The 15,080-nt window shown below is 37.9% G+C and overlaps 1 protein-coding gene across 1 annotated transcript in view; it reads left to right on the top strand.

Annotated features, from left to right (window-relative positions):
- phf14 (PHD finger protein 14) overlaps window positions 1-15,080 on the top strand; it is a 126,220-nt gene that overhangs the window by 53,270 nt on the left and 57,870 nt on the right. The window contains exons 14-15 of the mRNA XM_084738502.1: window positions 790-940; window positions 13,328-13,390. Of these exons, the coding sequence (XP_084594628.1) occupies window positions 790-940; window positions 13,328-13,390 (214 nt within the window). The remainder of the gene's footprint in view (window positions 1-789; window positions 941-13,327; window positions 13,391-15,080) is intronic.

Here is a 15,080-nt window from a genome sequence, read left to right on the forward strand (position 1 = left end):
TGTAGCTGAAGGTTTTCCTTCCAACCAAGCAGGGTCTTCATCACCTAATGTCAAGGCTAGAATATACTCCCAAACAGACACCATGGAGTAGTACTTCAGTTTATACTACTTTTTGGAGTTGTTTCACACATTCACAGATTGTATTTTGTAGCTAGTTGTGGTGTTGTGGCTCCTGCATGGTCACGACAGATTGGAGGTACACAGATGTCTCCATGTGTATGCCCTCTGATGACGAACCTTGGGTGCCCATGGGTATTTGCGGACGTGGAATGTATGCCTTTGTATGTGTGCCTTTGATTGGTTGGAACAAAACCTGCCATCACATGACACTTTATGGATTAGTTTGGACATGCCTAATAATTTTGTTGGTATCCAAGAAGTTTCTTTATTTCTAAATACTGATATCTAAAAGTTAAAACAATCCATCATGTGGAGTACATGAATATGTGTAGCAAATGTCATGACAAGTCACCTAATATTTTTCAGTATATTTCAGTCTGGACCCAAGTTGTAGACCGATGGACATTGCTGTTGCTATTTTTTCAGGTTTTTTGCAAAGCCAGTAAAAGTAATAGTTGACTTTTTCCCTGCATAGAACTGCAAAAACGTTCTTTATCAGAACAAAGTTAAAGTGACTGATGTTCTTTTGTTTCTCTTGTGTTTTTCACCTTTTGATGAGAAGAAGCTGGGACAGCCTGTTTAGCTTCTACAGTAAAGACTAAAGATTTGGGCCAGTGATAATAAAAATCAATACAGTTCATTGAGAGGAGCTCTTCTTCTTCTCCTCAGGCAATGCTCCGAGTGCGACCAGGCCAGCAGCGATGAGGCCGATATCGCCATGGAGACGCTACCTGACGGCACCAAGAGGTCCAGGAGGCAGATCAAGGGGCCGATCAAATTCATCCCACAGGAGATGTCGCCGGAGCCCAAGAAACATCAAGTGAGAGGCACGGTGTGTATCGACACACTGGACGTGTTTTATATCATCAGCAGAAATATATTTCATTGTGAAAACAGAAGCTTGCTATGGCTAGAAATAATGAAAAGTTTGTATTCTCAGCTCGTCCTCTGCTCTAATTAGAGAGTAACTTATGTCAGTGTTGGCTAATTGATTGATCTCTATTGATTACAAATAATTAACTTGAGTTCTAATTAGTCTCATGCTCCCCCTAAGGTTTTGGAAAGTTGCACAAGGTGATAGTGTGCTCCCCTGAGAACAAAATAAATAACCAACAGCACTTTATCAAAGGAGGCAGAGGGACTGAATATAAAAGTCAGTGGGAAACAAAGCAGATGTGGACTTGACCTTTTTGGAACTGAGGCAGGATGCATCCACCCAAACTGAAAAAAGAAATACTTAAACCAACAAAAACATATTGTTATTTTGTGTCGTGTTGTCACTTCATTTGATTAGATGCAAGAGATGAGAGCAGGAAGAGAAGAGCTTGGTGGGAAATAATTGAAACAAGAGCTTCCCAGGGGGAAGTTTAAATATCAGCCTGTATCCTGTCACACTCCCCAAAAACCTACAGGGCGGTCTCCAGTGAAAAACATGTTTTTAGTCTTGTTAACATGTCCATGTGGTGGTTTTTTTTGTGTTACAAGACATGTCAGGGCTGAAATAGGCACTAAACACCATGTCTGAGCACTTCTTATTTGGAAACTGCAGTGAGCAAGTTCAGTCTTAGAAAAGGGATTCAGTCAGGCTGGGTGTATGATATCATAAAACTAAAGAGCCAATCCTGTTAATTGAGTAGGTGGCGCTATACATATCATTAGCAGCGATGCCCAGCCTGTAGGAGAAGCTGGATGTAGCTTGTTACCATGATTAGCTTGCAAAACAGAGGAGAGGCCAGGTGCAGCTACTTAGGGGTGGGGGTTGGGGTGTATGGAGAGGGCGGGGCCAATTTGCATATTCATGAATCCTCCAATACTAAATGAAGGCAGGGTGTAGAGCTTTATGTAAGCCATTTTAACAAGGCATTTGCACTTATTTTGCCAAAAAAATGTGTGTGTACATATACATATATATATATATATATGTATATATATGTACATAGACACAATTTCTGCAGAACATTTTATATTGTTTAAAACATGTCTGGAGGTTGAATTTAAAGATATTTGTAAAAAGTCAGCTCATGGAAATACAAGGAAGCAGAAAGTTAAAGTCAGATTCTTCAGGCTAGACTCTCAGCCTGCAGCTCAGTCAGGTAATGAAGCTTCACCCCTCCACAAATTAAAGCATTGACGTCTGCAACTACTGCACAAAATGATGTGGATTTTTTTAAGAGTGGTTTTATGAAAAAAAAAAAAAAAAATCAATTGATTTGTGCACCTGTTATTGAGATAAAATCTCTAGAAGATGGAGAAAGAAGATTAAGCACAAATGCAGTTAAATGTCAGTCCAAACTTATTAAGAAGTTAAAGGACGGATTCCTGGTTTCTTTTTTTTTTTTTTCAAAGCTATTAAACCATCCAACAAGCCCTTCTGATGGAGTTAAAGCGATGGTTCACCCAAAAATGAAAATTCACTCAATATCTACTCACCCCTGTACTGATGTGAGGATGGGTGAAGATCTCCAGTTCACAAAACACTTCTGGAGTATCAGCGGAAAACAGTGTGGCAGACAAATCCAGTACAATTGAAGTGAATGAAAAAGAACACAAAAAAACATAAAATGTTTTGAGCAGTATGGAGACATTTTATGTTTTTTTGTGTAATTTTTTAACATTTTAAAACTGGTCACCATTCACTTCAGTTGTACTGGATTTGTCTGCCACACTGTTTTCCGCTGATACTCCAGAAGTGTTTTGTGAACTGGAGATCTTCACCCATCCTCACATCAGTACAGGGGTGAGTAGATATTGAGTGAAATTTCATTTTTGGGTGAACCATCGCTTTAACTGGCAGCTTAACACTCACAGCACCTGCAGGGAACAGGTTTTATCACCTGTGGAGGTGCTAACTAAAATAAGCCATAAAGGAACATGAGAACAGCAATAACACTAACTAGTCAAATAGAGAACATAAAAATGTAGCTTCTGGAGATATTGTTGGCCCAAGTGCCAATTGCACAGAGAAACCACTTAGAATTCAGCTTATTTAAAGTGCACATCACCCAGAGTCTCTCTGCACTTAACAAGTCAGTAAAAACACAACAACAGAGAACGAAACACACAGTATTATGTTTAAAAGTACACACTCACTCATAAGCACAGGTAAACAAGGTTGAGGTACCAGAGTTGGGGTAGCTACTTGTCAACGAGGACAAGCAGTCAGTGATTTGGTTTCCCAGCCAGTGAAATTAGGAGTTGATTGTGAACAGAAAAAAGATGTTTCAGCCTGGACTTGAACACACTGACACTGAGTTTGTCTCCCATAGGTGCAGTGATTGTTCCAGAGATGTAGAGCTTAGTGGGCAAAGGCTTGACCAGTGAAGATTTCTTATTCAATCAAGGAATAGTTAAGTTACCGACATCAACGGAACATAAAGGATGTGATGGTGTATATAGAGAAATAAGAGATGAGAGTAAGCCAGTCCATTTTTAACTTTATAGGTAAGAAGGAGGATTTTGAAATCAACTCTTACGTGTACCAGAAGACGCTGCAGAGACATCATAGCTGTGATTTCAATATCTGACTTTGATAAAACAGGACAAGTTTTGGCTACTTCATGAAGATGGAAGAAGGCAATTTGTGTTGTATACTTAATGTGTGGCTGAAGTTTTCTATGCTAAATTGCAGAATATGTTGTTTTCAGCCTCTCAAATATGGAGATTTCAAGCTCTTCCTTTTTTATTGTCACATTAAACTGAGTCTTTGGATTTTGGACTGACAAACAAGACATTTAAAGACATCACCTAAGACTTTGACAAACTGGGATAGACAATTTTCAACCCTAAATTAAACATGACAGTTACCTTTAGCTTTCACTGTTATTTGATTACCTCTAAGAAATAAGATCATTTGTACAGCTGCAAGTAAAAATTGACTTTGGGGGGAAGTAGATTTCTTAGAAAAACATAAGCATTTAAATGGTGTTCCTTAAAGGTTCAGTGGTCAGCACTGGTGCTACTGGTGGAAAACGTTGGCATGAAACCCTACAAAATAATATAAAGTCCAATTCAAATACAACAGGCTTTTTTTAATCTTTTGTTCCAGAATGTCTTGGGCAAAATGCAAAACTATGACTTAAGTCATAATGACGAGACAACTAATAAACAATAGCTATGTGTATTATTTCAGTAAGAGCCAAGATGAGTGTTCAAATGTTCAGCGGCAGTGACAGAAGTAGATATTGTTTTTTTGAAAGCCGTCTCGGCTGCAACATTGTCAATTCTGTGTCACTGTAGCCATAAATCTTGTGTCTGTTTCCCTCTGACTTTTTTCTTGGAGCATAAAGGAGCGGCAGTATGTGGACTGTGTCGGCCTGCAGTGTAACATTTTGTGTCAGCTGTGAGAGGGAACAGAACCCTCTCTCCATCCCTCACTGGATCCTACTTATCTGTACCGACCACGCTCTGATCCTGCGATACAGAGCAGCCTCCCCGCTCCCTCAAGAAACACTCCAGATTGATATCTGACAGCTCGGCGCTGAGGAAAGGGAAGGGGGTGGGGGGTTGCTGGGGGTGTCTTTCACTTCCCTTTTCTTTTTCCACAGTCAATATGTGACCCAGCACTGCTCACCTGGGATTTAAGGGAACTTTCCTTGTGTGGCTGTGGATGCTCACAGCAGAGTCAGTTCCACTAGAGCCGCTCCTGACTACGGTCTCCGTTACAAATAGAGGAATGAACAAAGAAAAGGAGGAGTGTCTCAGCCACTTCTCCGCTCTCTGCACTCTATCTGTCTTAGAGGGGAAATAGCGGAGTGTTGGAGCACAGTGGCAGTCTGGGTTAATGTGTTTTTCTGTTCAGGTTTGGAAACCCTGGGCCCAGACATGTGCCGAGGACCCTGCTGGAGCTCTCAGGGATTAAGCAGCTTTCTGATTTTTCTCGCAGCCACAGCCACTCGGGCGAGGCACTTCAGTGCAGCATTTATCTTCAAATGCAAGGCGTGCAATGGCAGACGCTAAAAGGGCCCTGCTTTGCATTTTTAATGCTTTTACCAGGGCACCCAAGCGCTGGCACTTCTCTAAAGCCATGTTTCAATTTATCAGGACTGGCTAATCGACCTCCTGCTGGCCTCCGAGGCTGCAGCAGTGTGTGTGTGTGTGTGTTAGGCCGTTCGTATGTCAGGGAGGAGCGTGTGTGCTCATACACACATTTACATTTGGCCAAAAGGGCTAACATGGCCCAGTGCCACCTTGATGAAGCTGAGAGTCTTGTGGCTGTTATTCATGGCCTGTGGTGAGTAGTGCCTACTGGAGGAAAACCTTTAAAGTCAACCTGTGAGCAGGGTTTTATTTAGCATGTATGTAATGTCGCAGCTGTAAAATTAATGCTCCGTAGCACACCCTGTCTGATTTAACACAGCCCTGCTAAAGATAGAGACCATCTCAAACACTCCTCTATCCACACTGAGCTCCATACAAGGACAACTCATTAACACACATTTGTTCTTCAGTGTAGCTGCAACGATTGAGTAATTGATTATTAAGCGATTATTAGACTAGTCACCAACTATTTTGACAGTCGATTAATCAGATCAAAATTCTTTGATTTCAGCTTCTTAAATGTAAAGATTTTCTGGTTTCTTTACTCCTCTATGACAGTAAAGTGAAAAACTTTGAATAAATTTTATTATTGTTATGGCAATACCACCAGAAGCACCAAAGTGACAAAACAACTGAAAAGTGTCGCATTTTTATTAGTTTTTTCCAGCTGACTCTTTATAAAGTCATCTGACCAGATGTCAGTCAAACATCCGGTCAGAAGTCCGGGCCAAAAAGGTAGATGTAAAGACGCCCTGAGACACCAAGACTTTGTGTAACACCATAGAAAAATTCATGCTGTGATTTAGGATCAAAAACTTCAAAAATGTCTGAAACAATTGCATCGTTCCACAGTTGGATGGTGAGCACTTCACTTTCAGCCATCCTCTGAATTCTCCAGGCTTCTAGTTTGTGGTTGTGAAGTTTCATGAGTCTGTGATTATTCTTTAGGTCACAGTAGGTCATTTTCGACAGTAAGGTCGAGTTTCAAAAAATGGTCTCACTACAATGAAATGGCTACTATGGAGTCTGTCATTACACATGAATACAGCTAGGTCCATTGAATCCACAAGAGTCTCAGATTTCCAGTCACAGCCAATTTCTGTTATTCAAACACTGTTTAGGGACCCCAGTAAGCTGGAAGGTTCAAATACAGTAGACAAAAATAAAATGCAGATTACTGCATGTGATTAACATAAAGTTGGCATGTCTGTGAGGGAAAGTCTCAATTTTTATTCTGATACCTTGAGGTAAGAGGCCATGGGTCCCCTTTGAAAATGAGCTTGGCAGCTTTTCCTTCACTAACATTTAGCCTACCTTTAGTGGAATTGAAGAGGTACCGGCTATTTCTTTTCCATCTGCTGGTTTTCACCCTGATGCTCCCTGTGATTTTATTAATCATTAAGTTAAGATGTTTTGTGAAATAGTGAGTCAGAGCACAAGTAGCTCATTCTGAAAATAAAAGTTTAAGCTGTAGAAAACAGTTTCTCAGTAATGATGTAATGGTATCTCCAAGGTTTTGACATGGACCTTGTGTGCAGACCGGCTCTTACCACTGAGGGAACAGGTGACATATCTGGATCCTTTCACAGTTAAGACTGTGTGAAATTTTGACTGATCTGATAAAGCAGCTTCTTCCAGCATTATTAAAACATTATTTATTTAGATATTTTTGCCATCATTTGTGCAAGGAAACACTGACAATATGAGTGACTCTTCCCCAATGCATGCTGGGTTTTCAACATTATTGTTGATAGAGAATTATTTCTCAGTGCTTTAGATTTAATGATAATTGCTAAGCTGCTCTTTTTCCCTTAGACTGACCCTCCATTTCATTGATTTATTTATTCCATTTACAAATGAACAATGAATCTTTAAGCCCAGTTTACACAGTTTGCATTTAAAATGGTGTTCTTTCTTCTCAGAGTCTAACTCTCAGAGGTCATTGTGGACATTGTTGCCAAACATCTAGTTAAAAATCATATAGAAAAGACACTCCTTATAACCTCAGATTCACTGAACCGGATACACAACAAGTTTACAACACTTTGTGTACAACTTGAGTCTGCAATCACAAACACACCAGAGAGACTAAAGGTTGTAATGAAAATAAGTTTAAAAAAGTTACAAAATACATATAAATCTGTAAAGCTTACAGTGGTTATAAATTTTACAGCTTTTAGAAATGTATGGTTTGATATGGGCTGTCATATTCAGTGAATCCAAAAATCCACTGAATACATTTTTCCAAAGTACTAGAAAGGGTAAATCTGATCAGCAATAAATCGTGACAGATTACGCAACGGTTGTTTTGTACACGGCCAAGACCAAAATAAATGTACCAGCGTTTGTCTGAGCTTTCCACAAAAAAGGTACAGCTACATCTCTGAACATACATCAGTGATTTTTCTCGAGTTTCTACACATAAATAAACCAGCTGGTTAAAATCTATGAAGTATTTTAAAGGATATCTAAGTGACTTTTGCAGTAGCCAAACTCTTTTCCCCAAGAAATATCTCCAGCAAATGTGCACCATTATAAGGCAGAGGGTGGACTTATGATGCCTCCTTGAAAAAGTTGATGGATTGCCTTTTTTTGGTTCTTAGTTTTCTATTTCTTTTAGAAAAAGTGTAGCATCACTGACATGCCAAATGATGTCATTTATGAGTTAGACTCACAGGTCAGTGTCTAAACGCTTTGCTCAACAGAGACTGAGGACCGTCTCTCAACTTTCATTGTTATACTTGGTGGAAACAGAGGTTTTTTAAAAAAAAATGTATTACTGAAATAATAAAAAGTCTCTAGAGCAGCCTTTAATAGTGTGGCAGGACAGTGTTGTTTCCAGTAAGGCGTGTCCCTGAAAAAAATGTAAGTGGCGTCTGTTATATTTGCTGCCGTGCAAGTATCTACCTCACATTTAGAAACCCCCTTATGGTCAGTCAGGGGCAAGATATCTGACCGTCAGTTGTCTCTACATTATGTATAAGTAGCCTAACTGATTCTGAAAATAAAAGTGGATGGCAAACGTAGCTAAGACAGGTATTGATCATGTCATAAACCTGTAAATACAGAGAGAAAATGGTGATATTGTGAGACGTGCAAAGATTGATGCCAGTGGTTCATTTTGAATTAGACAGCAGTGTTGTCTTCACTGTTCTGATGGCATTAAAAGTTAACTTTTTAACTCAGATTGTATTCATTTAGTGGTGTGTTCTATATATTATCAGTTTTTCTAAAATTAGATTTAAAAAAAATAATCTATTACCTAGCTTACCCCTGTATCATGATGTATATCATATCACCAGATACACAGCCTGAATAAACATGCAATGGGCCCAGATATAAGAAAATAAACAAAAAATTTCTGGAAATGATTTTTGCAACAGTGGAGGTTATTTTATTATCCAGAGACTCACCCAGTGTTTCTCAAACCTTTTACACCACGTAGCACTTCAGAAAATATTGAGCTCTCCAAATACCACTTTACAGTTTTGCACCGTTTGGTGTTAGCAGGTTTAACAAACAACTTCACTGGTGCTTCTTAAGTAGCTGCTAGCACTTTACTGTTGTCCTTTTTATTTTCAACACGGCTGCTCAAAAAATTTTCCTCCTGAGCTGCACTTGTCTTTGTAATAGTTCCTGGTTTTTGAGCACAGATGCAGTGTTTATGAAGCATTCATTTTCATTCTTTTCATTTTACCCACACTTACTATTTCCATCATAGTTTATCTACTACACTACCAAATGGATAACGTACATGCACGCTGTGTAGCAGGCTGATATAGAAACATTTCATTGATCTGATATTTACATTTTATGTATTTTCATTACAAATGTTGAAGTATTTGATAGCACTACATATGTTTTAATTTATTCTTTTCATTTTTAAGAAATATTTCTAACATCTGATTACTTCATGTACCACTAGAGAGAGCTGTGAGCTGTGTACCATCTGTGGTACACATACTACAGTTTGAGAATCTAGGAACTAAACAATTACATGTTCACAACATCAGATAGTCTTTTTAAATTGAGAGAGAATCAATGTAACACCAACTCGTACAGAGAGTATTGCATTATGGGTGGTTTGTAGTCCTAGCTTGTTAAATTTTTGCTGCATTTAATTAAATCAATATGTCAGGTTGTTTTCACACTGACATTTAACTACCAAGCTGGAGCAAGGCAGTATTTAACCTGGCTTAGCCTGGACTTAAACTGATGATTTGTAGTTTTACGGGAAGTTTTATCCTCGAATTATTTCAGTGACATGGATGACAGTAACCGTGTTTTAGCATGAATGCTGTAAAAGGGACCAAAATATGTCATGATAAGTAATATGCCTCAAACAGGGCACCAAATTTGGTACAAAAGATTGTACTCAACTTCAAACTCAATATACCGAGTAACAAAATGTAGCTAAAATTCATCTCGCAGCAACACCCTCAGAAAAATGTGAAAAATTGATGCCAAATGTTAGCCATTCAGGATTTTAGAATTCTGTCAAAAATCCCAATTCACCTCCTCTGTGGTTAAATGTTTTTGTACAATAACGTGAAAAAGTAGAGGAGCGAATAATTTTATATCTGTTTTTATTTGATGTAATGACATCATCATTTAAACATTAAAGGGAGGTGTATGGGTAAATTCAGGGTTTGATAGGTGAACTGAAGGTGGCGATAAAATCCCTCTCCTAATGGGTCATGATTTACTGCTGCCTGCTACCACCACAGCGCTAACATTTAACCTCACATATGAACATATGTCATTAATCAGTTGGAAATTATGAGAATTAAGTTAATATATCTAGTTACTACCACTTCCTATGCTCTGTTAATTTCTCTAATCCTGTGTGAAATGATTCATGCTTGTTAAAGATGCACTGATGTACTTAATTAAAAGATTGATTTTGCCTGGGACTTATAAACTGCCTGCAGTTTTAATTTCCTCACCTGAGCAGAGCCTGAGATTAGCTGTGCTGTGTGCCTGAGCGCTTTTTTTTTTTTTTTTTTTTTTTAGCTGAAGCAGCTACTGAACTGCACTCCGCTCTCCCTGGCCTTATAGATTACTCCAACAGACACCACTTTAATGCAGAAATAACCAAATAATGTCAGGCCTTTTGTTTGGTGCTGCAGCCACAGGAGAAATAGTGAAGGTCTGAAGGAGCCAATTGGCAGCGTTCTTGCAGTTAGCATTCTTAATGATAAGTGCTCCATCTGGCGAGTGGTAGCGAGCCAAAGGCGACAGATGGAATTGTTTTCACAATCTGTTTAAATATGTTGTCGATTTTTCTTCCCCTTTTAAACCCTCCCCAGAAGCTCCGACGCTCGCTTGCTAGCAACGAGAAGGAGACGTTTGATTTTTTTTTAATTTTCTTTCATGCACCGTTCAGTCTCCTGCGAGGAGAAGGCGGCACACTTCAGACAGGGATGCTGCTCAACGTCCATCCAGCATTGTTTAACTTCCATGAAAACGGGATGTGATGAGTGTGCTGGCGTTGGACGCCGCGGCGTGACGAGCAGTGGAGGTGGTTAGCCAGTAGTGCTGTGAGTCAGGCTGCCTCCGTGTGTTGAAATGAAGAGATTAGTGGTGGGAACGCAGAGAGGCTCTGAAGCTCCCTCACAGTCTAAACCACACCTTTACCCAGGTTTATTTTGTCACCTTTCTTTTCAACAACATTTCATTCAGCTTTTCTTCTTTTTCCTGTTTCTTTTTACCAGAGATGTAGGTTTGATACCAGGGGTGGGCGGCATTGACTGTCAGAGGCAGGGTTGGAGAGTAATGGATTACATGTAACGAGATTATGTAACCTGGATACAAAAGAATTTATCTGTATTCCATTACAGTTACAGATAAAAAAAGACATAATCATATTACAGACAGTAAAAATGTGGATCATTAGCAGGATTACAGGTTTAAAATAAGGAAAACACAACCACACACACACACAGCTGCCAATTCATTATCATGGTGAACGAAAATTGCTTCACTGTGTGGAAATTTTACCATGTTTTTGTCTTTAAATCAATTGATCAATCAATAAGTTGTGCACAACAAAGGAAAGAACAGCTGGACAAACTAAACGTTAAACACTTTGATCTGCAACAGTTAATTTGTTATTAATCAACTATTAAATAAATCTGCATCTATTTTAATAATTGATGAATTGTTTTGAAGCATAAAAAAGTCAAAATTCTCTGATTTTAGCTTCTTAAATGTGAATATTTTCTGGTTTCTTTACTCCTCTCTGACAGTAAACTGAATATTTTTGAGAATGTCATCTTGAACTTTGATCAACATTTTTCACCATTTTCTGATATTTTATGGACCAAACAACTAACTGGTGATCAAAGTAATTGTTAATTGCAGCCTCAAAAACACAATATTAGGCTAAACAGTTTCACTGTACTTTATTCTGAGGAAATCCAAAAGTCATGGAAAGTAATGACATTACTTTAATATTGTGATAACTGGATTATGTTACTGACTACGTTTCTTGGCAGGTAATTACTAACTATTTCTGAATACATTTTTAAAGTAACCCTCCCAGCCTCAGTCAGGGGTTTTTAAACACTGATCATCTATAGACATTTATAATAATCCACTAACCATACACATCACATTTAGTTCCATTGGTAGACAACATTGTACTTGCATCTACATTACAAATGAAATGGTTTGAAAATTTCATGTCACAATTACAGTGACCAAAATGATCAGTTATCAGTATAAACGCATAATAACTAAAATGTCGAAAAACTGAAAATGTTCAAAAAGTACTGATACACATGCTGAAATCATTTCACCAAGTTTTAAATTGAAAACCTCTCAACCATTTGAAATGACATCATGTCCTTTGTGATGTCAGTGTTTTCACTGACATCACAACAAACACGTTGCTGCTGCGTCTTCATCAGACAGACTGTTGCCAATGTTGGTTGATGCTGGACAGTATTTATTCTGAGTTTTTCAAAGTGCGATGATCAAACAAAGCTATCACAATAATTCAAATTTGTAATCATTGGAAAGTTTGTCTGAGTTTATTGTGAAACAGGTTATTCTTGATCCATACTACAAATCACTCTGTTCTTTACTGACTGACATTCAACTCTGCATCATCAGAGTTATCAGATTATTTAAGACCCTTAAAAAACTGGCTTCAAATCTCAGTTATTATTATTTTACATTAAATACTCATCACTAAAAAACAGCAATCATATTGAAAGTTTTGGGGAAAGAATATGGTTAGTTCGTACGAAGAGTTTAACAATCAAAATCTCAGCAAAAAACACACTGACATCAGATTCTGATTCAAATGTTGCCAAATTCTGATTGGTGCAGGGAAATACAAGGCATTATGGTTCTCCAGCAGAGCCCTGCCCACAGCAAAATAAAAAAATACAAAAATCTATCATGTAAAATAACCAAAACTGTTCAGTTTTTGGGAGAAAAATGTGCATTTATGTAGGATTCCATCATTTGTAATAAGAAACCAATGTAGAAGAGAGTTTTTTAGAGCCTTCAAAGGTTCCCTGTCCTCCTTTGTGAACAAGTAAAGGCTATGATTTCATTCAGTGTGTCTCACCAAAACACATTGTGTGTATTTGTGAGTTAACTCCTCTCTTTACATTTCAAATTCTCCCTTGTTTTCTTGCCTTCTTCCCTGCGTTTTTGGTGCCTGCAAGTGTCAATGAAAATATAGGTTTTGTACTTATTTTACCCAAAAAAATAGAAATGTAAAAGTAGTTTTTTCAGCCCTGAACACCGTCTGTAGACCTTCTCTTAGGTTATTAATAGCCCCTATGAGCTCTACTAATCAGAAGGTAGTGCAGCCTGTTTGTTGCCTGAGAGGCCAAATCCAGGATAAAAAAAGCCCAAACTCTGCTGCTCATAAAGCTTATTGCAGTGATTGAGTAATTGAAGCCAACCAAGAGTATCGGTATGTTGATCAAGTCAGAGCTTCTCTCATCTGGATTTTTGGCAGCTGGACAGTCAAAGAAAACTGTTTTTGATTGTTTTTTTTTTTGTTTTTTTTACTCTGAATCAAACTGACCTCACTAAGGCAGGAATTATACCCTCGCTCTGATCTGAAGAAGGTTGTAGGAAAATCACAAAAGAGTTGTAGCGCATTGCATTTTTGACCACTGCTTAAAAGTGGAATGTTTGTGTTTTGCAGAGAAACAGAGGGCAGAAGAGGAAGAGAGTCCCCATCTGTGAAGACAGAGAAGATAAAATCGAGGTTTGTCACTTCATTCTGCTGCAGAAAACCACTGCTGCTGCTCTAACTTACATGCTACTGACACTCGAGCTCAGCTCTGCTCTTTAGCTTCACTGATATCATTTGTCTTGGACAAACTTCTTATCTTGCTTCTATCTAACAAGATTGTCCCTTTGACTAAAAATGAGATATCAGTCAGTGAATTTCTTCTCTTTCTATAAACGTGTTCTTATTACTACAGGTTTTATTACATAAACACGAAGTCAGAAATCATTAAAATGTTGTGTTGGAGAAACGTGCTGATCAGAATGTAAAATTCATAAAGAACCATGTGTACAGAGCTGCTGACCCTCTTCACAGTGACGAGTTCAGTTTAGACATTATGTAGCTGGAGCGATGCTGGCAACAAACAACCAAGGGATTCTTTTATCATCATCAATTATTACTTGTTTTTATTTTATTTGATTCATGTATTAATCCTTCATTAAGTCTCTTTCATTTATTTAGTTTTGAAAAAAGGGTTAGAAAAATAATAGTTCATTCTTTCCAACCCACAGCTAAGATACCTTCAGTCAGGGATACTCAACTGGATTTTACTATTTATAAAACAAAATCATAAAGATTAAAAGGCTAGTCACTCATCTTTTTTTAATTATTTGTTATTAGTTTAATTATGATTGACACTAGGATTTTATGAATGACATATACATCAGAAATTTTACTACATTTAATAGATGCAGCTGCTTTATAGTTATAAATGTTTAGGTCACTTTTAAAGAGTTCTGTAACATTTAGAGGACAAACCATGCTGGATTTTTGGGGCTGGTGCAAATATTAGGTGTAAACAAAATTCTAACATTAATATATTGGCTGATATTCTTTATTTGCATGTATATGTAAAATCAGAAATGACATCAGGGCACTGAAATGGCAACTTTCACCGGTACAAACAACAAAAAAGTACAATAAATAAACATAAAATGAACTTGAAAAGATCAACTATGCTACTATCAACTAATGCTGCCTATAGCAGATAAGAGAAATATGGATTATTCTCTGTAAAAATAAATAAATAAATAACAAAAAATATGGTGCAGCATAAACCAAGGCCAATACTGGGCCGATAATATTGTCCAGTCAATTTCTTTGCCTGGCTCTAAATTAAACACAGCTGGAACCTCTGTCCATCCTGCAATCACTCAGATGTTGGATTTTTTAAACAAACCTTTAACCGCTCCTTCTAAGGACACAACATATTGAAACTCTTTTAGTGTGTGTAGGAGCATTATTGAGCATTTAATAGTGTATAAACAAACAACAATTCTCAGTGTGAATCAGTTTATTTTCATCGTGAGTTAGAAAATGATTAGAGGGTCAGCCAGCCCCCTGTCGGGGGGCCAGATTGACCCATGGGCCTCAGTATCACCGTCCTAAGTATTACAACTAAATGATTAAGACGTTTGGTTGATTTATGTCAATAGATTCAGTGACTCATGAATCATTTCACGCTGACTGGCTGCAACAGAATGAAACAGTTCAGCATTTTGTGGAATTCACTTATTTGCCTTCTTTCCAAGAGTGAAAGAAATAGTTTTGCAGTAACTACAGAGCTGGAGGCAGGAGGAGTTTAACCTAACTTAGACTGGACAGGACTTAACTGGCTGTAGCATGAATGTCTGTAAGTCATTATGATATGTAATGATAAATGGTC

Source organism: Lutjanus erythropterus, chromosome 16 (genome assembly GCF_056507025.1).
Source record: "Lutjanus erythropterus isolate fLutEry1 chromosome 16, fLutEry1.hap2, whole genome shotgun sequence".
NCBI lineage: Eukaryota > Metazoa > Chordata > Actinopteri > Lutjaniformes > Lutjanidae > Lutjanus > Lutjanus erythropterus.